Genomic DNA, 27,509 nt, shown 5'->3' with positions numbered 1-27,509 from the left:
GCAGAGTTAAATCCTTGCAATTAGCAGTAACTGTGAGGTCGAGTCACGCGAGTGTTTATAAATGTAAGTGGTTCGTATAACGTCGGTCGAATTGATAGCGTGTCTCTTCGTAAACAAAAGTTTCACTTTAACAACGCTTGAAGTTTGGACAAGAAGAACGTGAAATTGATTTCTCCCGTCTTTTGACGCTAGTTCGCAATCTTAACGTTGCGTTATTTGCGTGCTTCTTTTCAGGTGATTGTTAAGATGTTATTGCTAGTTACATCGAGTAGCCGCATAACAAGGGCGAGTCACAGCTATAAAGACATGGGGTATTGGAATACGATCACGATGTTATTGCGGACGACTGAGTGTATTGCGTCGCAAGGTACAAATAGTGTACAAAGAGTATAAGAGTACAAACATTGCGTACGCATAGGAACTACAGTATGTGACATAGAAAATTATAGCATAGAGATATTACTCGTCATTCGTACAATTCATGGCGATCGATATTATATTCATGCGGCGTGAATTCGACGTAGTTATCCGTGCCGAATGAGGGTCTAATCGTGCCGTATTTTAGGAATCCCTTAATTCACTTATTTCTTTACAATAAGTAAGGGCTAGAGTTATATAGCAATAGGTTAGGTAGTTATACATTTTTGTCTTTAGTCTATGCGTAAAATTTCTTGCGACGATCGTTACTGTCGGCAAGAATAATACCCATCTTCATAATTTTTCAATTTATAACTACAATTATGAAAGCGATTAAAATTTATCGGAAAACGTGATCAAAGCTGTAAGTATATATAATTCAAAGATCGTAATTGAGGCATAATTTGTACTTTAATTCAAATATATTTGTTTGATTGATTTCACGGTACTTATAGTGATCTGGCATTTCAAAATTTCCTGAAGGTTTCGGATTTTTCGAGCGAAAGCTTTGCTTTGCTGCTGCGGCATCAAACGCGGTTTGTGGTCAACTTGTCGAAGAAATACATTTTTTTTTTTTTTTGGGCTCTTCTTACCGAACAAATTTCATGTCAATGAGATGTAATTGAAAATTTGAAAGCGTTTGAACATTGTTTTTCTCCAACTATAGACGATGAAGTTTCGTCGTAGGTTGTACGGTGCATAGATCAAATCTAATGTTAAAAAAACTTGGTATTCTTTACTTAGTGTGAAATTATATTATACCTAGATCATATTTGCTATGATTGAAATCATTGACCACTGGCATGCTCGTAAATGCGAACTACGCTACTACGGTCGGTCTACAGGTCAAAAATGTCCCAGAAGCGTTTTTGCTTTGATTAGTCATCAAAATAAAAGATTGTCCACCAGATTTTAACCCTCTAATGTTATTAGTACATTCATTAGTTGTTCAATTATTTGTACATAATTATACAAGGAGAGTTCGATGTAATCGCTTACTGTGATATGGTGAGGGAGAGATCTGAGTTGACACTTTTTTTTCTATTCAGTTTATTTTTGAGGCATTATTGACTGATAAATAGACTTTGTTAAGAATGCCTACAACACTATCAGGTACTTTTAATTTTTTTAGTCTGTGTTTAAAATAGCTGTTACGTTGTGGTGAAGATGTTATCAAAATACTTCCGAGGACAAATAATTGATTACATTTAAAAATGATTGATTTTGTATTTACTTTTTCTCTTCAAGGGGTTCGAACTTGGTGAAAATTTTTATTTCGACGGCCAGTATTTTGCTCTATCTGCGCATCAAAAAGCTTCTGCGTCATTTTCGACATTTTTATAGACCTTTTTAAAAGCGTGAAAACGGATCTTTGTTTTAGATTTGAGTTACAAGTTAAGATTGTTCAAAATTTTTGAGTTTACCAGGTTGCCAGACACTATTAATTAATCATCGACCCTTAATCGCATTCATTTCTAGGTACAGATTGTTCCACGAATATAGTCCTGGTGTTGCTAGTGGTTACGAAACTGAGGTTACAAAAACCGAAAGAATATTTAAAAAATCTAATTTTCATTATAAATTAGACTGTTTGTCGACCGAATAAAAATAATATGGCTTGCGTCAAGCATTCATGATTTTTGATTATTATTGCTGTATATTATTAAAAAAAAAAAAGGAAATAGAAGAGTAATTTAATATAATTTCTTCAACACTTTAAGCTCCCCGAACATTATTTACGTCTCGAAACCGCAGGAACGTGTTACCGAGAACCAAAATAATAGAAGAAATAAAATACAATGCAACATTCCACATAAACAAAAAATATTCCTTTCCTGCGACATTTTTTTTCACTAAACACTGCACTGCGTCAAGACGTTTGAAAAATCAAAGTATCCACTAATAGGTGTACTTCTTTCGAAACGGACAAACCCAGACATGTTTAATTTTTTTTTTTTTTTGTTAGGGAGACCACAAGTGAGTTTACCATCGAAATAATTCTACGGATAGTGACTTTAGAAATCAGTTGCCATGTACAGTTAACGATGTTTCATCCGATCATGAGGAACTGCGAAATTGCCTTTCTGATTAAAATAAAAAAAAAAAATAAAAGAATGGTACGACCTAGGACCACCTACGTCGAACACCTTGTACGTCTATCTACGATTCTTGCTCTATATATTATAGCGCTGTCTGGATTAACTTTTACACAGTACAGCAAACTGTGTTTTCAAATACTTTTAAGCCTATCCGAAGGCTGCGACAGACGCTCTAAGTATAGAATAAAGACAAGTCAAAAAAGAAACGTCTACCAACAGTGTACATGGTCAATTTGATTCCAATCATTGAACGGTATGCGAGGCTTTTCAAATACAGTGCGATATGATTGCGCAGAGGTAGAATACAGCTATATGGTATGGATCGTGTAATAATAATACAATAAATATTATAATAGAACAACACAATATTAACGTATCGTAACATATCGTAGATATAGAAACATGGTCGACACGACTATTCTAAACATTTAGAGTTTCTTATTCCTTTCTTCTGTTCTCGCCGTATTTACAAAAACCTTAAGCTTATTATCAATGAGATATTTTACATTTTATATATGTATGAACGTTGCCACGGATCTATTGACCGGTATCAATTTTATCGTACGTTCGTTATTAGGGTAATCCATTCGAAATCAGCCGCGTTTTGAAGTCAACTGGTTGAAAAATCATTAAACGATATGCTTCTGCGGTTTCAATAAACAGAAGCCTCTACCCGGAGTTCTGTAGTTTCCAAATTTTTAAAGTTACGGTTTCTCAAAAATTCCCGACTTAAAATATGTTACGAAGAAAGACTTATTTGAAAAACGAAAATATCCGGACCAAACAATTATTATATCAGTAGGAAAAATGATGATGATAATATTTTTAATAATAATAATGATGATAAATAGTTGTTTCTTTTTTTAATATGACACCTATACTTTTTCCCAATGAAATTACCATCAATTCCGAGTAGTTTAATTCCGTTTTATTCTTCAAATTCGTATCCTAAATGTAGGTACTTGGAACTATGAATTTTTGTTTAAATAAATAGCTAAATTGAAACAAGTGTTTCTAGATTAGGATGGTTTGGCGGTACCGTGACTCTTTAAAGTGTGACTGAAATCAAACGGATAACTCCTATTACACATAATTCATTGCAACCGTCGCTAAGCTAGTATAGATATATTATTTCTATTGTCCTTACTTAAATTCTTAAACTATTGTTTATCGGTATATAATACTATTATTTTTTACGCAAGAACGCGTAAGGAGACACTTACATGTGTAGCTAACGGCAAATCTCTCTCTCTATATATATAATAGCGTTGTGTCTCTAACATATGTTTTATTTGAGCATAAAATTTGAGTATTATTCATTCATAAAATTTAAATTCATTTCATTTTATTTATATCTCAAGTTGATCCCCTTCGCGGACAGTGATACGAATTTTGATTACAAGGTAGGTACTACATCGTATATTGTATATGATATGAATGATTACGGACTATTGTACTATGGTTACTTTACTTGTAATTTTTATTCCCTTCGCCTATTTCAATTTTTACATGTGGATTCGAAAAGTTGACGTGAACAAATTTTACGTTCCGTTCGGCCCGTGCTTCGAAAACTAGTCTATCTACCTCTGCAGACTACCAGAACATTGTACACGTCTCCGGGACAACGTATACTCAAGAGTTGCATGAGTATGATTGAAACTGAATTCGAATAATTGTTGGTGATTTTAAGATGAATACCTTTTATTGTCCAATGACACCAAGTGCCGTTTTCACATGATAATGATAAACATAACGCGAACGGGAAAATTGGATCAGTTATGCCTGTGTATTTATAGCACGATATTTGTATTAAACGATTATAATTTCTGGCTTTCAATAGGCTGGCATATTTGTGCAATATTTTTGAATTATTATTTTAAAGATTGTGAAGGTTTTTTAGTTTGTACCACAATGGAAGACGGAAGTTCACGAGAGAATTTTTGGATGGTATAATCGAACGGGTACATTCTGTGTGTTTGGATTAAAAAGTTTTGTCGTAACATTATTCAGGACTCGCGTGTGGTGCTTTCGCTTACGAACGCGGTGAAAAACAGGAATCATTTAACGGTGTAGATTGGTGCCGCATTTCGGTTGTCAACTGGTGAGTCACGTGGGTACGTCGAAACGAACGATATAACACACAACAGTAAAAACCAAAGAAACAAGTAGTGCAATTTTTCGAGAGAAGTCTAGACTCGTTAAAGGGTTCCTTCTCAACTACAGGGAACTCCGGCATTCGGCTCTTAGATAAAATACGCCGCATCGTTTTCAGCAATGGCGTCGAGATTGATGGGGAGATTTTTAGGGCGCTTGGCGAACGTGCTTGCAGCACCCTGAGTGTCCCTAGGTCACATGTAAGTCGGCTTCACTTTGTAAGCCCTTTTCCACACCTCGCAGAGGCAGACGGTACTGTGGAATCGATAAAAGATAGCCAGCGGCATAGAGACGTGAGTGATGATGGTCCAGGCCCACAAACCGTAGAAATTGAGCTGAACAGGATGGGACTCGGCACGGGATTTTTCCAGGGTGTTTATCGCCCACATCGCGAGGTTTGTTACCAGGAGAAAAGTAACGATTTCTCGGCCCGGTTTCCGCCGTATCTGGCCCGGAGTTGCGACCGATCGCCTCGAGGCGTCAAGGATGAAGATGGTCTGGCACGTAGTCTGGACGACGCTCGCCAGCGCTGTGATAAGGACCAACACCGTGTGCTTTTCGATGGTGAAGTGACCCCCGATTATGGTGAACGTCGAGTAAATAAACATCCCCGTTTGAGCCGCAACGAGCAGGATGTTGTCCAATTCGAGGTTTCGCCCTCCGTCGTAGCGCAGCTTCCGCATTTGAAACATCCCGACCAAAGTGGCCATCGTCGACATCCCGTAGAGGGTCAACTCGCAGACGTTCACTTCCGTCACGGCAAGACTCACAAGTTCGGGCCGTGATATTAGAACGAAGAATAGGATCAGCGAGATGATCGTCAGTACGAGTATCAGGATACCAACGAAGAGACCCTTGTGTGCTCCGGCACAATCCACGCTGTAGTGATGGGGTGACCTTCTGCAAGAAGATAGTTCGACGGTTAAACACTCTGCTGAACCATAAAGGAACTTTACTTAGATCACTTAAAACAGACTTCTGATAATAATGATATATTTTGAAATAAAGCGTTGACTTAGTACGTAAAATCTGTACCTAATCATTTTACATGTTAAGTTTAAGGTTAAGTGATTTCTTGACGATCCCGCTAAACCAAATGATAGAAAAAATTGTTGATAACTTAGTCCATTCTTTTTCGCATCTGCATATTGCGAAGACGATTTTTTTTCAATGTAATTCAACTTGATGCCGCAGTTGCACCTGTTCAGTTTTCATTTTATAATTTTTCCCCTGCTTATTGTTTTCACTGGACTGTACACCGAACGCATCCTCGATCGGAAAAGTCTGCAGATTAAGTAGCGAGCTGTTTTCTTTCATGGCAGTACAATTCCTATATAACAGCTATGAATGCTACGATTAATTTGATGAAGGATGTACCTATAAGCGTGCTGTGCGTGGTGTCGAGATCCAGGAGGAGTTGTGGGCTGCGTAATACCAGCTTTTGATATGTTTTTCCACATTACGTATAAAATAGCCGCGCAAATAAGGCTGTACTCTATGGTGCAGGGGAATAAAAAGGGACTAGCGTCCTGCACCAGGGATCCCATAATATTGGTACGCCTGCACTCGAACATGTGGTGAGGACCTTTCAGTCCTCGCGGAATTCTCGTGTGTTCGTTTGCGTGGAGGTCTTGGTGATGTCTACCGTGGCCGTGTCCATGATTATAGCCGGAATGATGAAGACCGCCTTTGCTACCTACAGATAAGCCCGAATTAAAGTTATGCAATGCGGATACGGAAAGGCTACAAAACTCACTTTTTTCATATCTCATGAAGGACTATTGTCTACAATGAGTAGATAACTCTGAGAGTGCTTACCAAGTCGGTGCGATATTCGAAGCGAATTGTTTTCCGGGTCGTAAAATGTAAGGATCTCATGTTTTGTCTCTTGAACCAGTACGTTAAGCCAGACCGAAAGATTCGTGCCAATCATATGCATGAGACCGAATCGGGCGACGATGCGGTGTCGGTAGACCTTCATTTGCTAGAAGCCCCAGACATTCGGGTCGTCGTATTATTATGCATTGGTAACAACAAGCATGCGGGGAAAGGTTTCTCAATCTTTCGCGAGTGCAACGAATTCGTTTCAGCCCTGCGGTGATGGTGAAAATTCTAAATATTTGCGATTGAAAAATGAGGAGGATTATCCGATTACAATCGAGGAACCACAAAATTCTGTACGAGTTGTGCACGCAGATGCACGAATCTGTGTAAAATTCGTCAACCGATTCATTCTGTCTCATTAATTCCTGCCGTTTTCCTCATCCCTGCGACGCGTGGACCCCACCACAAATTATCTCTTCCAGCAGAACACCGAGCAACATCCGCTTCCGGAGTTCCCTCTACTTTTACCCTTCGCGATAGAGTGTCCGCCACTTTCATCCCTTCGTAGTCGTTAATAATCCTCTCTGCAGACCCCAATTTTCATCGCCAGGAACCGTTACGCGCAGGGGTCGAAAAAGTTACTCGAAACTACGTTATTTCAAGCACGACTCTACGGTTCGGGAAATCGATACAGGCACGTCGGTATGGTCTTTAAATTACTATCCGAAACAGGAACGATGTTAGTTTATGTTTTGCGAGCTTGATTATGCCATTTTTATGACCAGACAGACCTAATAATTGTGGGGTTCATACTCAGTGTTCTCAATTAAGAGTATTCCGTTTATTGGAACATCTCGCGTTGAAGGAAAGTATGGATTTCTAAAATATATTGATTGATGATACGATTTAGCGGATGGGTTGAGGTTATTTGCATGACCAAAGATGATGAATGTACGTCGTAAATCCAATTTTCTCCACTTTGCATGTTGTATGGGTTGGATGGTCGCTTACCTCGTTGTTGAGAAAGATGAAGTACATTTGGATGAAGATGAACGCCATCCTAGTGGCAGGAGTCAAGGCCAGCATAATGTTGTGGCACTTAGTGTCTCTCTCAAGTTCAAAGTACTGGCCAAACTCTAACCCGGAATAAATCATGGACCCTATACCAAAAGCCACGGCACCCATCCTCAAGTAAAAGCTACCGTAGTGTTGGCTTGGCTTAACAACCGCCACGTGAGGACATCCCGTGTCCTGTATATCACAGCCTCCTCCAGCGCCACTTGAAGATTGTGAGCTATCCAAATCGCAGTCGTCCTTCTGCTGTTTTTCTGTATTGATAAAGAATTATGGAACTTGGAAAAATTTCTCTTCTGGACACGTTTGGAAAATTATGATTATTTGCAGGGGATTCCGTACGCACTTGGTTTTGGTTTATTGTCCCTCAACAACATGGCGTACATGTACAGCAAGAAGACCATACTGCCGAAGTATAGGTAAAGGTAGAAAGCTTCGTAAAAAGATGGCGGAATGTAGGTGGAGATCACCTCCGCCATAGGAAAGGCAATACCCATAACCACAAGCAGCTTCCCGTAGAGCGCACTCAAGGTGGTCGCCAAAGCATCGCTGTGACATCATAAACAAGATCATCGAAATAAAATTCTTTTACAGTTTTGACTAGACTTGAGACAGTCTTTTGTACTCTACGTATACCTAGAGGAGTAACACCTAGAAACAAACGGAATTCGGAGCACCTAAATCCGCTCGACAATCACACACGTAAAATATGTTTTACTCACGCGCCGAGGTGCTTCCAATTTTTGTCATCACTGACTTCTAGGTAAGCCGGGCCCGGGTAACAAACAGCAGCAATGGGTTCTCTGGGACAGGGGATGGCCAGGGCGAATTGTTGTGGCCGATGAACTCGGGAAGGTGAGCTACTGCTGTGACGTGACAGGGTCTCCGGGGAGACGATCACTGCTGACGGAGACGCGGGCGACGGCAAAGCCGCAGGAAGTCCGGGCCAGCTGGATGGACAGAGAATTTCACATTATCAAACTTTGAACAAATTGAATTGAATTCATTGTTTCGTTTTTTTATATCCTAAAAAGAAAGGTCTTCTGGTGGCCGCCGACGATTTTGTTAATTATTCGATACGCTTGTCTTCATAAAAATCTAAGAGATACCTACGTATTTTTTATGGGTGAAAAAAAGTTTGTAGTGGGTCAAACTGGGGACATTAAATGTTTAAAGGAGGTAAAGGAGTTCTTGTTTCTCAAATTTCATACATTTGCAGTTGAAGAAATCAAATGTGTTCAAATGTAGCGCGATCTTTGCCATGAATAATGAAAAAATACATTTGGTTTTATTATCACATGTATATTTCAATGATTTTCATAAGTTTTCATCGGATCAATTGTAATTTGAAGAGCGAAAAACATGCTGAACACGTGCTTATCAGTTTTTTTTTGAAAAAATCAAATCTGAGGGATGAGACATCTCTACACATCTATACACTAATAATTGGTGTTAAGTCGCTATTTTTTTTTTTGTGTTCTTCGTAGTTTATTTGTATATTTACGATTTTGAATAGTTCAAAACCAAAATAAATTTAATCACGTTTCATTGATTTTTGCCAAAAAGTTCCCCCGCTAATGTTTGTAGAAACAATTCTTCCCACATTTTACAATACCACTGAGATTCAGATTTTGAGAGTGTTTAGAACGCTGACTATCTTTTTTATTACCCTATTCTGTTAATGTGCCGCACTTCGAATTACATTTGTGTGGGATTCACCTGCAAATGTAAGCTCCCACATCATACAGTGAAAATCAATTAAAATAATGCTATACACTCTAAAAACATGAATATCAATGATTTTTAGAAGTGTCGGAAAAACTGTTACAAATAAATTAAATCTTATTTGAATAATTTTGGTATTAAATCATAAAAAATATACGTCTGAGAATAAATAAGACAAACAACAAAAGTAGATCACAATAGCATATAAATGGTGTAAAGATGTGTAGGGGCATTTCGCTCCATAATTACAATTTTTGAAAAAACTGAATGTCACGTTTTTAGTATTTCTTAAGCTCTGTAAATCGCAGTTGGTCTGATGAAAATTTGTGAGATAGTTTTTCTTTCCAATAGCAGTTTTGTACTATCTATGAATTGGCTGAAACAAATTTTCTTGTCTCATCAGTTGTCAATTCAATTCTGAATCAGCGGTAGTTACAAATTTCTTAGCAATCGCGATGAATCAGAGTTGTTTCCAAATAAAATTGGTAGGACATGCGGTTCTTCAAAATAAACCTAATGTTCCAAAAATAGCACTTCTTTTACAATTATTCATACCGAACTGATTCTTTTCATATTAACAATAAACCAGGAAATATTTAGAACAACCTCTCGTTCAGGATTCTCGCGATAAAAGTTTTTGGTATATTGAAGAAAAATTTTGTTTTTTTGTTCTAATGGAGTTGGTTTCCCCTTGAGTTAGAAATTAAAAAAAAATGAAAAGATGTGAATCGGTGTTAAAAAAAAAAAAAAATAAAGAGCGAAACAAGGATAACAGAAATTACTTTCGTTGCTTACTCGATTTTTCTACGCCGTTTCATTACCACAATTTCACCGTAGTGCACTTAAACCGAAGTGTCGTTATAAGGGATCGTCTCTGTTAACTCGAGAACCGTTTTCCAAGGTAGTTCTTACTCGGTGGACACTTGGCCGTAAACTAAGCTCTTCGGATATCTCCGTAGGGCATTTGTCACGCTTTGCTATAATGTTCTCCCTAATTTCGGGGGATTGTTCTACACAACTATATTGTACTACAAACACGTTATAAATACAGGCGAACGAGTGAAACTCCTTTTAAGCAAACCGCGGAGCGTTTGAAGTTTAATTTGAAGTAATCGATAGCCACTGCCGTGAGGGTCGGATCGTTGCCGTTTACGACACAACAGCCGGAAAATGCTGTTCAACTAATTCGCAATATTGCGAAAACTGATCGTCAGAATTAAGGAAACAGCTCGCGTGTTCCTGAGGCGACGATACACGCGTCTGACAAGGCTCACCTTTGTTTGGATAAACAGTATCGCGACTCAGCTCTTCGTTTCTTCCCTTTCGCATTATCCTCATTAGGGGGAGACATTTTATGAAGCTACTACATGGAAGCAGTCAGCCCAGAGTGACTTCAATTTCGTGAAACATCCATTTGCTTAATTATTTTTTTCAACCTTCGTTCTATATTGTTTCGCACATCGCGCGTCGACTCGTGTAAGCGATAATTTTCAGACGAAGAAAACGCCGAAGGCAGTTTAGTAGCAGACTTTTAATTGATTTTACGCGTTAAATTAATTTTCTGATTAAAACTTGCTTTCATCTCACTTGGATATTTCACATTCAATTTTTATGTATCGTAACACGCTATGCTATACTAAATTGCAACAGGGCATGGACAATTATGTAGTGATCTTGTCAGCTTTTATTTTGGTGACGGCATAATAAAAAAATATTCAATATTAGCTTGCAATCCAGGTCGTTAAAGTCAACGAGGTGTTCCGAAATGGACACTTTCCAAATTAACACTTGTCCATTGTACTTCCTATTTTACCCAAACGAGCACGGTGTTCATGTTTAGTGTACAATGCCCAATTGGCACTATTAATCAAACACAACGGTACTCGTTTCATTAGCATTTAACACGATCCACGGAAAGGCGAGAATGCTGTGCAGTAGGTACGGCTTGTTTTTTTTTCCTCCAATAAAAAAGGATTGAATCCTGGAAAAAGACATAACCACGAAACAAAAACGTACTATTTGGTTCAGTTTGAAAGTCGTACAATTTGTTATTAATTGCTATTTTTCTGGGTATAATTTTCTTCGACAACATAAATATATACGGATAATAATTCCCGCTCAAATTAAAAGGGTTTTAAATTTGAATCTCAGTTTCGATTCAAAAATCTTTCTTGACTTGCTTTGATCAACGCAAAACTATATCCCAAAGCGTTTTTTTTTTTTCAAATATATTTATATAAATGCTGAAATGGATCGAACGATAGTATTTTTATTATATATCGATAATACCCTAGCATTTTTTCCACAAAATTACTAGAATAAATCATTTACGGGAATTTAATAACGTGTTTGATTCAAATCCATATTTCATTCACAATTACAAATTTCGAACGAACGAGATTATTGTTTCGCCACCCGCGATGAGGATATTTTTTATCACAAAAAAAAAAAAAATTGGCCGACTCAAATAATCATCTGTCTCAGTGATATGCTGTCGTCAAAAACAAATGATATTTAAAGAATCAAATTAACATGTATTTTTTACTTTTTCAACTAATTTTATGAAATGTTATTACGGTAATCTTATTGAAATCATGTGTCCCTGTCACAGCACCGCAGTGCTTTACCACTGTTTAATTACACTGCTGTATGAAACTTTTTACTGTTGCTAAGAATCAAAGTACATTTTCACAACTCCGGCTTGAGTCATTCGATTCTAACAGTGGATGAAAGGATAATGGGTGGATGATGGAAACAAGTACTTGCTTAGTCATTAACTTCCAACTATCCGATCTGGCTTTAATAGGCTAGTACCAGGTTCAATTTAAAATCATCTGCAGACCAACTTACACACTGAAACCTCACTGACAAACGGCTACAGGAAGAGACCTACTAGAGTTCTGATTGATTTGTGGACGTCAAGTGTCAAGCCTGGATATCTATGATTTACTCAATATTTATAGGTGATCGTTATCTCCAACATTTTCGACGATGCATATTAATCAAGTTCGAGAAACATGAGCGCTAGTAGACGAATCAATAGACTCACGATCAGCAAAGTTTCGCCCCAACTGAAGTAATAAATTGAAAAAATGAGCACTCTAGATAAAAAAAAACTTCAAAATTTTAATACTGACATGTAATCAATTTTCATGTTGTGAATAATAGTTCAGAGATGATGATATTTTTTAGAACAAGCAATTCAAGAGCTTCGATGAGTTTAAATTTATTCCACAAATATGGAGAGATGATTCGTAATCATGTCATGGTCAAATGAGTTGCACCTATTCTTTACTAATAGACCTACATTTAAATTTTCTAAACAAACTATTATTACAATAGTTCTCTGTTCAATCATTATGTTACTTGTTTGTCTACGTTTTTTAAATTCTTATACGTGTTTCATATTCTTTGGAGAAAACAGTAAACCAGATTAGAACTCATTTGAGGTAGTAATGATGTTTAGAATTCGAGTAATGAAAAATTTCTGATTTTGAAAACTTCGTTGAACATTATTCTATCACAGAAACACTACACGGAAAAATGTGCAAGTGCTACTTTACTTCCAAACACGTTTAATTTCGAGAGTTTTATGTCCTTAGTTGTTTGGTAGAATCTTTTGATGTCGTTGTTATCGATTGTCTAGAAGGCGATTAAATTATTTATCGTGGTACATAATACAGTGTATTCCACGAAATTACCAACTAATCTCCAATCATACTTTCAATCAACATTGGAAGAGTGAATCTCTTTTATCGTGGTTTGACCTATTGTTATCAAAATAATTGGCAGTTATACAATTATACTCGACATATTTTAATATAATTGTCGGTAATGTGATTTATAAAAGAAAGCGACTCTAAATCATGAAAGAAATTCGCGTAATAATTCAGAAACAGTAGCTGGAAAAAAAATCTAACTTAAATAAAATCGAAAATCAATTGAATCGAGGCAATATTTTAAAACTAGTAACAAGAATATAACAAAGCGCGGAAATATAAAGATATTCATCGAAAATTTGATATCAAGAAACTATTTTTCTAATGAAAATTATCATAGCTAAATCAAGACCGGCAATTAAGGTTTAGGGAAAATATTGTTTTCACGATATTTGTCTGACCATTCAGAGGATCTCCAGCAATGTTATTAGTAAAATAATACTCCTAATATATACAAAAATAAATTTCTCCAAATTCGAATTCTCCAAATTCGAAGAACTATCGCAAATTATTTTTAAAAAATCCAAGAAACTTTACGTTATCTTATAATTATATTGCGCAAATTTAATCGATGTTGTACCGTGCTTACAGAAATTTATTTGCATCCACTCTGAAAATAACTAATCGGAAAACCTAATTCAACGAAAACAAGTTGTAATTTTCTTAGTAGAAAATAAATCGAAAAACACTAGAATTACATAAAAAGAAAACCGTTTCATACAGTTTATTCATTTTGAGTGATCCAATTATAAAACCTTTTCTTCGTTTCTCTTTCAAATTTTCACAACTTCATTTTTGTCACGTATTACGGACGATGTTTCAAACAGGTTAGCCACCATTATCGCAAATGACGTTATCGAAGCTTATTCACAAGGTTGTCCATCCTTTTCCCAACTTTATATCAAAAGTGTCAGACCGAATTTCTCGAAGATTCGTCGGAATCTCAGCGCCTGCAGCGACTCCCCCGTGCACAATGTCCCAATGCCACATGTACAATTTATGAAGAGTTATCTACATGTGGGTGTTATTTGTATAATGTAGGCTCAGATGCGAGGGGATCCGGTCCGCACAATCAGCTGCCTAGAGGGGAACGCCGAGTTACGAAGTGGGCTTGATCCCTGGCTACCTAGTCGAGAACCTCGACGCAAGTCGAGCTTTCCAAAATAATCACGCGTAGCGTTTGCCTTCGCTTCATCTTCATCCCGCCTAGAGGTAGATCCTCTGCACGTACGCACGCACCTAAGTCGCGTGCAATATTGTTCCAGGTCCAGAGACACGAGACAGGCGTAGAGGGCCGAGTGGCACTTGGAGAGAACCATTGTTCACCCTTGCGCGCAGGAACGTCTCGTCCCTGCAGGTCCTTGTGTCCTTTAGAGGGCGCGGCACCTTCTCCTCTTTCCCTTCAATCTCGCCCCTTGCCTTGCTCTGCGCCCTTTACCACCGACTCGAAGGCAAACAATTTTTTTCTCCACCAGGGTTTCACATTGTTTGACCAAAGCTTCCGGGGAATGATGTGATTTATAATATTCATAGAAGTGGTTCAGTCATGTTGACTCTTTTTCTACTTACTTTAACTTTTTTTCCATCTCGTTCGGAAGGGAGTCGCTAATATTTAACCAGGTTTTTCACGGAAGTACGCAACCTTTTGTGGGGAAATGCAAATAAAATCTTACAATTTTCTGTACGGTTTAATGGGACTTTGGATAATTTGTCTTTGAGCTTTAAAGTCGGAATGGTCAATTCGAAAACAAGCAAAAAGTTTGTTCGGGTTATCGATAACTTTGCGAAGCATCCGAGTTTTATTACTCGAAACATGATTTGTAAATTTTTTTTCACGTTCCAAAGCTCGAATAAAAGCAAGTAGCCGAATGCCAATAACGTTCTTCTTATACAGCATTTATTCAACTGTTTCATAATGTTTGATAATGGGTTACTCTCGTTTCGTTTATCCATAAATGTCAAATTTTGTTCGGAATACGTAAAAAAAAAACCGAAACGAAAAGTTACGCCAAGTACAAAAACTTGTGCAAAATTCTTTTAGTTAATTGTTTTTTCAACTGAAAAAAATTATGTCAACCTTTTCCAAGAATCGTGCTCGGGATTAAAATGTCGTTTATTCAAATACCGAGAAACAATTAAATGGCTGGTTGTCTATTGACTATCTGGCTTCAACTATTACAATGTTAACAAATGGGCCTCACGTAGAATTGAACCGTACAATTGAGTATCGGTAAAATATTTCTCACTCAAATTGATAAAGTTGAAGGCTTTGAGAAAAGCACAACCATCCTGATTGCCCGGGTTAATTCAAAAAGTAGCGGGCACTGTTCCAAGCTCGATTTTTGCAAATTATTCTCGATAATGGATAATGGGCGAGTTGATGAGAATAAGCCAAAAACGGCTAGAGGCAATCAGCTCGCCAATTGTCGTGTTAAGTTTCGAGGCTTGTATCGGGGGGCATGGAAGGGCGAAAAGGCCGTCTCACTCATCGTCATCGTACATCCACGAGTCCTAGTCGGCGAAGCTGTATGAATGAAGCGCAAATTGCGAGGAGACGCGCTATTTTATTTACATCCGAGTCCAGACGTCATGAGATGCTTTCCGAGCACTTCTCAAACCCATTTTAATGACGTTTTAATCCCCGATCATCACCTGGGCACGTTCAGCGTGATGATTTCAGCACACGATGTTGAAATACATTTTTTTTTTTTTTTTACAGAAAAACGTATTGATTCTAACAAGAGAATTTTATGTCACTGCAATAACCGATACGTTCGTCAAATCAGCGAAGTTGAATTTAGCACGCACTTTATATCCGTTGATCGGTAAAAATATTTTGCAAATAACGTACATCATTTTTACATCAGAAAACAAAATTTCTATCTAATGGAAACAGTCTTGTAGATACATTATTATATTTGCAAGATATTGCTACGATTTTTTTGCTGATTTTTAATTTGAACTTGCAATTGTACGTTGGAGGGCGATGGATGGAGAAGCGTGGAAGAACAACGCAGATTTTTTCACGATCTTTTTGCCTCGCGAGACGATTGTTAAGACGTAATTAGTCCTTTGAGTGATTTACGGATTTTACAATAACTTGAATACTGCGACAGCAAAGTGTCGGTCGGTTTTGGCCTACCTCAACGAGGTTTCCTTGATGAGCATTGCCGTCAGTCGGATTGTCGTCCACCAATGGATAACACAACCACGGCCCTTCTGGCCAACTTCCACTCTCCGTTGTCACATAGTAGACTGGCAAGAGCGATTCGTGACGTACGCGGGTATAAATTCTCTCCGTCCTATATCGTTCCCCGGTGTAGTTTAAATCGTTCCGTGATCAATTTGCTTCCAGCTAGGTAGTGCGTTTAAGTTTTGCCAATCTTTTTAACCTGGAATACTTCCTCCATGCAGGCATTGAGAATATTATGAGTGCTTGTATCTATTCGCAGAGGCCTGCGTACTCACATCCTGCAGCAGGTACGACACGATATTTGTTGACCATTTGACCTAATGCATGGTATTCTACAAAGGTGAAGTATTAGTGATTTTACTTCAATTTCCATCGCTTATGTAAGAGAAGATAATTTTTTTTTCTTTTTTTTTATCCGTAATAGTGTCAGATATCGGAAAAAGTAATCATTTTTATGGGGGATTTCTTACCGAGCTATATTATTACTCCATTGATTTTTCTATACAGTGTATCCGGTAAGGAGATGAAATTTTTCATTTTTGTAAAAAGTTTATTATTGTGAATGTTTCTATGATTTGATAATATTCGTATATGGAACTCATATCTAACTTTTTTTACAAAATATAATTTGTGCTGAAAAACTTCAAGAAAATTATTTGTTCTGCAGCCCGACGTTACAAAAAAATTTTCCTGTCATAATTATAATATAATCATAATTATAATTAATATTCTTTGGTACTTGTAGTTCGTTTGTAGAAAAAAACGAAGTTCGCAAAATAGAAAGAGTCGCGTAAAATGTGTTCTCTTTACACGTACTATCAGTGTACGACTGATCGGCTTATAATGTGTGTTTCAATTTTTGATTAATGACCTAAAAATGTTACCCAGGGCAACTGTTTCCTTATTCAAACCAACCTGCCTTCAGTTAAAATCAATAATAAAGTAAGAAACAAGGGTTTCAATTGGTGAATAAAATTGCCCAGTCAGTTAATCCCTGTCCACCAGATGTCACTTTTGTTCAAAATAAAATACACTTCTCAATTAGTAGAACGCCATATCCGATATAACGTTTGAATTCTTTACCTGAAACGATCAATTTTGAAACATATATTCTCCCATCGGTAAATAATAACGATTGATGAAAAAATGAGAATGACTCTCCCTGTTTGTTTCGTTAACTCTTAAAGTCGCCAAAATTTGTTTGAAACAACCTTGTATTAGGCACACGGAAGTTAGGAAGGTTTGACCGTCGCTTTGGTCGCATGTTATTTCCCTTGAGAGTTACATGAAAAAATTTGATCCGTACAAAAGATTGCCGTGCGTAGTATAGGTGTATGCTTGCTTCGTAGAACGTGAACGAAGAATTTGGATTTGAATATGACGAAGTGCTGTATTTTGTAATTTGTTTGTTACTTTCAACAATTCACATAGTAGAGGAGATTAACGAATTTCAAAATTTGAATTCCAAACTGTTTCACAGAAAAGTAATATTGAAGTCGGAAATGGTGCTGATTTTTCAATTCTTCAAAAATGTATCAAAGTTCATCATAAAATTAAAAAATATATGACGTTCTGAACTGTACACCATAGTCGTAGTCGCTATACAGTTTTTAATTATTTTCATTTATTACTATATCCTGAAAATGTAGAATATATAGTTTGACAAGTATAATCACAGTAAATTGTTAATTGTACCACATTTACTTACGATTCCATCCATATTTGAACCCATATTTTGACAATCTTCATTTTACCAGAATGGATGAACAATGAAAAAAAAAAGTAACGATAAATAGTTTTCTGGGATCATTCTATACGAATTATATCAAAATTTTTAATATTTTATCTGAACATAAAGTGGAGAATTTTTCATTTTGCAGTTTGGCCTGATTTCGCGCAACAACTCGAGTATATACTCTCTAAATTTTGTGGAGTAAAAACCGAGCCACTTCGGCAAGAGTGAAATTTTACGACAGAAAATCTAGACAAAAATATTTATAAAATCAAAGAGCTCTCTAATAAAGTTTCTCGAACAAAATTTCACCGCTGTCCAGAAAATTTTGGAATCTTTTTCAGAGAATAAAGAGTACTCCAAATTTTCTTAGGTAAAATCTTACTCCGGTCAAAGTATCTCGGTTTTTACTCTACGAGAGTGACATTTTACTTCTCCACGATGTTCGGCATTTTTCACGCGCTTTGCCCTCCGACATCATCGACTTCGGGAGGCATGCATCTCACTAGGGGTGGTGGAAAAAGGGCAACAAAATGAAACGGTAATATCGGGAGGGTAGACTACCGTTTCGCATTCAATATCCGGCGGAAATAATCAGGTGCGGTGGAAGGTGCAGAGTGGGGGTTGCTGCTCATCGTGACTGTCTCGATACGAAGCTAGAAAGACGGAATAGTTGAGGATTCCAAAACCGATGTCGAATCTGCGAGAGTATCGTTTACTCGCCATTTACAGCGTTCGATAAACAAACTCAAGAAGTTAATGCAGGCAAGTATATAAAGCATCTTATCGAAGGAGGCAGAGGTGTTCCATTCCGTCGGAGGCTTTTTTCAGGGAAATTGATCGCACGAACTTAACTCCTACTCATTATAAAAGTTCACACGATAGAGTTTTACGTGCAAACATTTTTGTATTGTTATGCAAAAAATGTTTCGGTAAAATCCTTAATTTTCTACAGAAATCTAAATTTGTTCAGGTACGTTTACCTTTTTATGCTACAATATTGTTCTTCGCAAATTTTTTATACATACCTTCCCCTTATGCTCTGGTTCTCTCTCTCTAAAATACTCTGAATTATTTTTCATTTTTCATTTTTCTGTTGCTTTTTATTAAAGTTTTACCGTTTTTCCCAAATTTGTATTCCTGTACTCATCTAAAGTATTATTTTACCGAAATCTCTTCCGAATTTCATGCACAGTTTTTGTGCAACCTTCCGACGTTGTATGTATTCAAATTTCATCCAACTCAAGCATTCCTACACCTGCGCTCTAAACTGCGTATTTATCGATTGCTTGTGAATTTTAGTTAATGTACCAAAGAATCGTTTGGTTTTATCCAAAGTATCTTTTGCCTGTACAAATTTGTGTTCATACAAATCAAATGAGTATACTTAGCAGTCAACGGTCAAACGAAAGTAATACTTTGATTCATAGGTTGAAAGGTAAAACAAAGCGATATTCAGAAACGAATAGGAATTGTAAATATTTTCAGAGAAATGTGAAGTTCATCAGAATTTCTCTGCCATTTTTCTCCACAGTCAAAGTTTATCGATTTACGATCGTTGGAAGAACTTTAGTATTTTGTAGACAGAAATAGATGCATCGGCAGATGTCCGCATGCGAAACGGTGCGGAAGAAATGGAAAGCCGAGATTTGATCAAGACGAGTTTTCACGTCTCGTTAGATGATCCGCGATTCAAATATGGATGCGAAAATCAGTTCAAGCCTCAGGCTGTTTGCAATTACAGACTGAGTTGTAATCAAAATCGGGAAATCACTGCGAGACTCTTGGGTTTCTCTAGTAAGCCGAGAACCCCGCGCAGATGTAATCAAGAATCGGACTGCTCATCAAGAACGCATTTCGTTTACAGCTACAAGACAAAGTTTTACTCAATTCGCATAATTCTTATTCTTGATCACAGCCATAATCGATTTGTGGCTTACGAAGATAATAATTTGCTGAATACTCAATGCGCGACTACCTCGTAATAAAAATAATAAATAGTATCGTCTTTTGATTAACTATGCCGACCATCGTTCGTGTCGTTTTGGTGTAAATCTCTAAGATTCGCGACACGCCAACCTTATCGTATTTTTGATTTTATAATACGCGCATCGGGACTTTGTATTTTACTGCTTGTGAGATATGTAAAATATTTCCAAACTCGTTTCGCTAGTTCGGCAGGTTGTAAATACATTATTTATTCGCTCCTGCACACATCGAGGAGAAATATTCCGTCATTCGAGTTTGGCAAAGTTTGTTTCAGGCTTCGTTGCACAATTTTCTAACTTCAATTCTAAGGAAAGCGTTGCGCGATTCAACCCTAAGCACTTGATTTAAATGGAAAGTGAAATGAAAATTCGAATAATGAATAAAGTGACGAAAAACTCACTCCCTCGGCTTTTCAGGATCTCCTTCGTGCGGCGTTTCATCATCCCCGTCGTTCTGCTCGGCTAATATCTCTTCCGAAACTTCTTCAGGAATGGTTGTAATGTCCTCGATTGGTGGCAGATCGTTACCATTCTCTTCGATTTGGCTGTCGGGAAGCCGATCTGAGGAATCTACGGGGCGGGCGACTTCCTCGATGTCCGAGTCAATCCCCTGAGGAAGACAATAAGATTGTGAAGGAGAGGGTGTGAATGCCTTTTCAAACTGGAATTATCTCTACCTATTCAGCTTTGATAACCTATTGTCTGAAATTCTCAATTTTGCGTGCACAAGGGATCCGTGTAGCAATCAAAGCCTGCTATCAGCCGATCGAGACACAAGACTTCAAGATTTCTTTCGTCTCTGTCTATGACGTAAAGAGTCAGAATTATAGTTACAACGAAAAAAGTCAAAACAAAGTTATACACCCGGTCCTTGAATCCTCGGAAATATATTATATATCTACTTAAAAAAATCTTGCCGAGCATGTTCAAATTTCTTCCCGAGCAATGTCACATTTTCGGAAACGATTTTCCCATACCTCGAACCCTAATGAATATGAAGAGTACAAAAGGATGAAATTGCCGCACTGCCTTTATTGCACATACCTGAGCAAAATCCATGTAGAAACAGTCGCGGGAATCCGAGCTACCCCGGCGAAGGCGGAGGCTTAGATCAGGAGAGCTTTCACCCATTATTCTGCAGGTACTTTTGCCCGTCGTTCACCCTCTTCGTTCTTCTACGCCACGGCGGCTTTATCTTCGTCTTCTCCTCTCTTGCACTCGGATTCCCTTATCTTCTTCCCTTTGTCTTTCGTCTCTTTGTCTCCGACTGCTACTCGATCCTCTTATCAGAGGGATTTTCTGAAGAGGGACACGAGTTTTTAAGATACGCACGCACGGAAGCAGCAGCCCGATTCACATATGCGTATGCAGTTTTTAGAATTCACTCATCCATACTTCAATACTGGTTTCCTAACTTAATTCGAAACAGTTGATCGGAGGAAAAAATTTTAACGCCATCATCGTTTTGTCAACTAAATTAGTTTTACGCAATCACCGTGCAGCGACTTAATTACGATAATCACCATTCAGAGTGGTAAGATCAATCGACCTGAGGAATTCAACTACGGAATTTAAATGTAAGAAAATATTACCATGCAATTTATTTCTTTTAATGATCAAGTATTTAGGGGATCCGAGAAAGAAAAAAAGTACATTCTTACTCAAACTATTGAATTTTAGTCCAGTCAAATTGAAGAAAATAGGAAAAAATTTGGTAAAGGGTTGTAACTTCAAACATGGTATTTAAGGGCCTGCATGTAAACATACTAAAAGTCCTGATCCTAATCTTTGACGGTTGTGCCGGCATCTTGAGAAAAAGTTGCTCGATTTCAGTTTTCCACAGGTATCTCGGTAACCGTTCATATTATCAAAATGATTGTTAGCATAAAAAAGATAGGTAATCAAATTTCCTATAAAAATTGTCGAAGAGAATAAATAACTGCTTTTCGTGCGATCGGAGTTGTAGAAATTTTCAATTTGCGGTTTAACTTCGGAATCAAATATAACAATTTCTATCCTGGATATCACAATGAATTATTTCTCTGAGCGATGGTTTTTGCTGCACCTCAATATCTTTGATGGTTCTCGAGATATATCAGACTTTGTCGCACAACCGCGATTTACATAGCGTCAAATCTACGTGATCTTTGAACGCTTGAAGCTTTGAATGCTTATGTCTCGAAGGTGTTTTATGATGTCAAGATCGGACAAAAATGATCATTTAGTGCAGAAAATTTTTTATGGTATCCGTCGCGAATTTTTTTATACTTAACTTCGAAGGTTTTCTCAATCCGTGCTAAAGAAAACAAAAAACTTGGTTACAAATTTCAAATTTCCGCATGCTTCTACCGAGAAAGATTCAAATTCGCAAAACTTGAAGCACACTGACAAAGCTTATACGACGTCGATTCAAAGTATCATACAAATTATTATAAAATGAATGTGACGACGGGAAATTTTCTTATGAAAAATAAAGGAACCATGTTACAAAAAAAAAAGAGAGTATTGTCGGCGAAAGATTTTGATCATACATAATGGTACTTCCAGTGATTGAAATGGTATTAAAGCGATAAAACGTACCACGAAAAATACTGTTTTTAAGAAGGTATCCTGATCGATTTCTACGTTGACGTACATATTTCCAAATATCGTAGTCCACGTATCACTTTTTGATCTCAATGATAAATTCGTAGAATTCATACAATTTCTTTATTTCTGCCTCAAATGAAAATATGTGGAAATGTACTTATTCAGAATTGTGTACAGTTTGGGGCTGTTAAGATTTTTTTCGCGTTTGAGACGCGTGGACTTCGATATTTGGAGATGTGTACGTGAACCTCGAAATCGACCAGGGCACCTCCTTAAGGCTTGTTTCTCACTCACCCACAATCCTTAGCACGGAAGTCTGATAAAGCTACGATAGAATCTAGTATCTAATAACACGAATATCTTCATTGAATATTTCTAGTCAGAAGCTAGGCAATAAATTCTCATTCATTGATCCTGACTGTATATTTTCATAGTAACCGCTTAAGCTTATCATGTGCACGTTATGTACACCCAACGACGTTAATTCTGCTGCGAAAAGGGTGTACTTTTATTTTCTAAGCAGAAGTGAGAATTCAAACCATCAACAGCAGAACGAACCCCGTGAGTGTACGTTTAATAAGCAGGTCTACACACCTCGGTCGACGTTCATGTCTAGGCGTAGTTCTGTGCCAGTTCATTGTCGTATCGATGTCGCGCTGCGTTATGCTTTCGGTGGCAGCGACACACGATGCAGGTTGTAACGCGAATGCATCAAACTGTTCAGAGCCATGTCCACAAGCTGGTTTCAGCTGACAGAAGGTTCCTTCCTTCGCAAAAGCTCAATCGCGGAATTAGGCTAATGCTAAACACGACCAAGTCCAATAAATTGGAGAATCCAAGGGCGTGATCATTACGATCGTACAATTTTAAAAACGCCGCGAGAGCTTTTTCAAGCTTTCTTTGAAAAATTGGACCAAATTTTAAGTCACGCGATTTTTCCATTTGTTTATTTATCAAATCTACTTCTACGATCTTCTCCACGGTTGACACAAGTTCAGTTCGTCGGGTAGAAGTTTATCACTTTACATGTAAACACACTGACTCTACGTTAGTTCTGGATATTTGAAGAAAGCTCGAAACAACCCGCAACGTTATTAAACTGATTTCCGATTCGAAACCATTATTTTATCTACAACAATATACGTCCTGATTTTCATCTTAATAACTCGTGCTTTCAATTACGATTGACTTGTTTATGCTTTATACAACCTTGACACAGTAGTTGCAAGTAATTCTTGCGTTAAATATCGCAGTTTACATATTTTTATTCTTCCTCGAGCGACCGTGTCCCGGTATCGAAGGGATGAGATCCGTCCGCGATACGTGCTTTGCAAACGACTGTAAACACACTGACGTTTACACGAGCGTAAAAACGCGCGGCTACAACGTAGTTTATAGATTTACACGTGTGCGTTTTCAGTCAATGAAGCTGCGTGTCGGCGGTCCACCGTAAATCCCGTAAATCGTACCAGGTGTACCAATTATACCGTGTAAAATGCGGCAGGTTGAAAATATCCGGTATCGTACTTTTACCGCCCTCGTAATTCCTCGCTCGGACGAATCTCCGGCAACGCAACGAAATCTACGACTATTCGGGTTAAACTTGTTGATGATCGGAGCGAGGCGAGATAATCTAACGGGTAGCGCGCAGCCAGCCTCGAATCCCGATTATTTTTGCACCCCGAAGGGCGCGCGTCGCCGGCATCGACATGCGAGAAGCGAGGGTGGAATGGCCCGGGTGTTGCGACACTAGCGCCTCGACGTTCCGCCCGACCCGCCCTTCATCCCCGATGCATCAACCCCCTCAGTAACGTAGTAACGTAGTAACGTAGTAACGTAGAAACGAATGTCCCCCGTGTCCTATCAGCCTCGTATTTTCTTACTTCGGGCCCTAATACCTCGTTATTTGTCAAGTTTGATCAGACGTCAGATGCACCGGAAATTTCTTGCCCAATATTTACGATCGTTTCACTGAGAGAAGTTTTTAGTTTTTCTTACCGCTCGGTCATTAACTATTTTCATTTTTTACCACCGGGGAAAAATATAGTTCTAGGTAGAAAATGAAAATTAGTTTTATAGCTGTTACCGGAAAGTCTAGTATCTCTTACTTTTCTTTTTCATTACGATTACGCTGTTGCTACATTTTCTAGCAACTGTTGCGAATATTTAATGCTCGTGCAAGAATAAATTGACGTTAAAACCTAAAGTTAATAACGCACGACGTTTTTACCCAATTGTTGTGTTCGTAAGCTGCGAAGGTCTGATAAGAATATGAACATAGGAAAAATTGGAATTTTGAATTAAAGCTTCGATATCGATGCTTTGTTTTAAATGTAGTAGATTCAATTTATTTAGGCGAGAAGGGTTATAAAATTTTACTTGAACACTTTTTTTCATTATCTCTACATTGTTAAATATTAAATTTCTCCGATAATGGCGATATCGAAGCGACTACTAAAAAGAAAAAGAAAATCTGCTGCGGTGACTGTAGAAAACAGTCTTCTTAACGAAACGACCATTATAGAATGAAATACATTATAGAGTGAAATCAAACGAAACTATTAAATTTTTTATCATATTGATGCAATTTGAAATGAAACACCGATATCCATGCTTTTATTCATAATTCCAGGTTCTCCTATTTCTACTTATATATTTTTCAACAGACGTTTATGGCTTGCGAATGCAGTAATCAGGTAAATACTTCATTTACGATTATCCCGTGACGGAACTATAAATAGTACAGATTCATGACCAATGAACCTTCTCGAATCGCAGCTACGTACGTGATTTGTCTTGAAAAATTCTCCACTACTATTTTATCTTCAATCCATCACAATTAATTCCTTTGTATACGAGCAAGGAATAGAGTAATGAAGAAAAAATTCTTGTTCTTCAAGGGGTATAAATTGCGCCTAGTAACTTTGTAAACGTAGTCATGATCGGGTTGCGTTTAGGTGCAGGTTTCGCGAACCAGTTTCATCCGGGTAGCTGAAGAGACGCCCGAACGAGGTGGGAAAAAATCAGTAAAGAATCCGCAAATGTGATCTGCAGGCATTCGGCTATCCACAGTTCCGTAACCATGGCAACTGCGGGCTTCTCGATTCCGCGCCCATGTAAGACGACATCGTCTCACGGGATGTCCAATTGCTCCAACTTGGAAGGAAGTTCGGGTTTTCCCGACTTCTACCGAGATCCGCGAGATGAGGGTGAAAATACAATATATTCAGTCGCCATAATCCGTACAGGTATCGTCTGGCTTTCGAGACCGACAGACTCGGAATCTTATAAACGACCGATAAAGGGAGGGTTGTGACCAATCACCGTTAACAATGCCTCGTCATTCACGGAAGTCGGTTTCAACCCGTTAATCACGGGCCGTTATTAACAAGATATTCCGTTCTTAATATCACCTTGCAAAATTTATCGAACATTTATTACCACCTCGAGCTCGTGCACGCTTTATACGTTACTTAAAATTTTTCATTCGTATTGTTGTTTACTCTTTACATTTCGTTTGAGAAAATCCTGCAGTCAAGATTCATTTTGAGGTGATACAGTGACTGGTCAGCCCGTCCGCAAGCTTCGTTTTCGGATCGAATCTTGTGGCTCGGGGTTTTCTAGAGCCGATCCTGACTCGAGCTGGCTGCATTCAGGCATGCGCCTCGGAGATGTTGAAGTCTGCAAGCAGCAAGGGTGGCTGCTCCGTTGCCGCGTTCGGCGAAAAAAGAAAAGGGCAAAAGAAAATGCGTTTAATGGTGCGGAACAGCTCGCGCAAACGGTAAATTGTGAGGATAGATTAGGTACCTGACAGCCCGGCATGGCAGGGCAAAAGCAGCGCGGATTTGCGATTCTAGTTTCAGGTCGATAAATTGACGCCGCTGCACCAGAGATAAGGCCAATGATCACATTCTCGTACCGCGACAATCATCTACGTATCTGTATGAAATTTACTATGAATTTTATATATTTAATATATTTGTACATCACCCGCAGAGTAAACGAATAAAATATACGATACGCTACACTTGACAAGTGTAACGTGTGACGTCTTTTAGGAAATTTTTGACGTTCGTTATTGGATGAATTGTATTGTTTCACCTCGACAGTCCTAAGTTGATTATTCCAATGCACAAACGTCAATGAAGATTCGAAGCTCGGAAATCATTCGAAACTTTTCCTTTTAAATTGTGATACACCATGAGAAGGATCAAATTGATCTCGTGTGCTGTCCCGTGGGTATATTTCTTTCACGTTCATGGTACACAGTTGTTAACAGAAACACTCCATTGAGGAATTAACATACCGTGGTATCGCTTCCAGAGCTTGTAGCTTCCTTAAAGCTCAACAAGTCGTAAATGCGTGCATCGATTTTCAAACCTGCGCGATACCGATACTACCGGAAGGCTTATTGTAAGCTCATTTTTACCTACGAATAATTTTACAACACAGTGCTCGAGTATTCAGGACAAAAGATCTTTACAAAAATATTGTCCTGCAACAATGCATTCAGGTTTATAGTGAAACTGAGAATGCTATTTTCACTCGAAAATTTTTCAAGAAATGGTGTAAATGATAGGGTAATAAACAATGTATCGATAGTTGGATTTATAGTAGGTTTAGCTATTTCATAGAACAGAGCAATTCGATGCAACAAAAGCAAAATACGAGCCAAATTCAAGTAATCACGGTATATAAAATTCTGCAATCCCGATTGCTTGTTATGTTATTGTTGCATACCGAAAGTTGATGGTGAATGTCACCGTGAGGTGGTACTCCAGCCATTTCTGATACAATACAATACAATATCAATTTATGCGATTAAAGTATCAATTATCATCATTGTCTTATTTACTGAGTTCCTACTTGATATAATAAGTGAGGAGAGATTAATGAGTATTTTTACCTGAAATTGATAAATTTTTTGAATGAAATTATAAATTATCAAGAAACTTTTCCGCTATTAAGACGACATACTGAAATTTACGAAATTTT

At 37.8% G+C, this 27,509-nt stretch overlaps 2 protein-coding genes across 6 annotated transcripts in view; one reads left to right on the top strand and one right to left on the bottom strand.

The window, feature by feature from the left end:
• LOC124303086 (mitochondrial amidoxime reducing component 2) overlaps positions 1-27,509 on the top strand; it is a 58,006-nt gene that overhangs the window by 13,827 nt on the left and 16,670 nt on the right. The window lies entirely within an intron of this gene.
• On the bottom strand, positions 334-27,376 carry LOC124303080 (proton channel OtopLc-like). Of its 5 annotated transcripts, none has more exons than XM_046759853.1 (11): positions 26,322-27,376; positions 26,025-26,214; positions 23,109-23,316; positions 20,970-21,224; positions 20,327-20,535; positions 8,291-8,518; positions 7,915-8,117; positions 7,506-7,822; positions 6,489-6,654; positions 6,048-6,366; positions 334-5,570 (listed from the first exon to the last, which is right to left on the bottom strand). In XM_046759853.1, the coding sequence occupies exons 4-11, from the start codon at positions 21,054-21,056 to the stop codon at positions 4,865-4,867; spliced, it is 2,235 nt and encodes a 744-aa protein (XP_046615809.1). In that variant the 5' UTR covers positions 21,057-21,224; positions 23,109-23,316; positions 26,025-26,214; positions 26,322-27,376; the 3' UTR covers positions 334-4,864. The 5 variants fall into 5 exon arrangements, with proteins under 5 accessions (XP_046615809.1, XP_046615810.1, XP_046615808.1 ...); XM_046759854.1 differs by having other exon boundaries at positions 26,025-26,453; positions 26,616-27,376; XM_046759852.1 differs by having other exon boundaries at positions 26,025-27,376.

The sequence above is a fragment of the Neodiprion virginianus genome, chromosome 4, assembly GCF_021901495.1.
Source record: "Neodiprion virginianus isolate iyNeoVirg1 chromosome 4, iyNeoVirg1.1, whole genome shotgun sequence".
NCBI classification, from domain to species: domain Eukaryota; kingdom Metazoa; phylum Arthropoda; class Insecta; order Hymenoptera; family Diprionidae; genus Neodiprion; species Neodiprion virginianus.
Note: the sequence above shows the minus strand (reverse complement) of the source record. Positions and strands in the feature narration are given on the sequence as shown.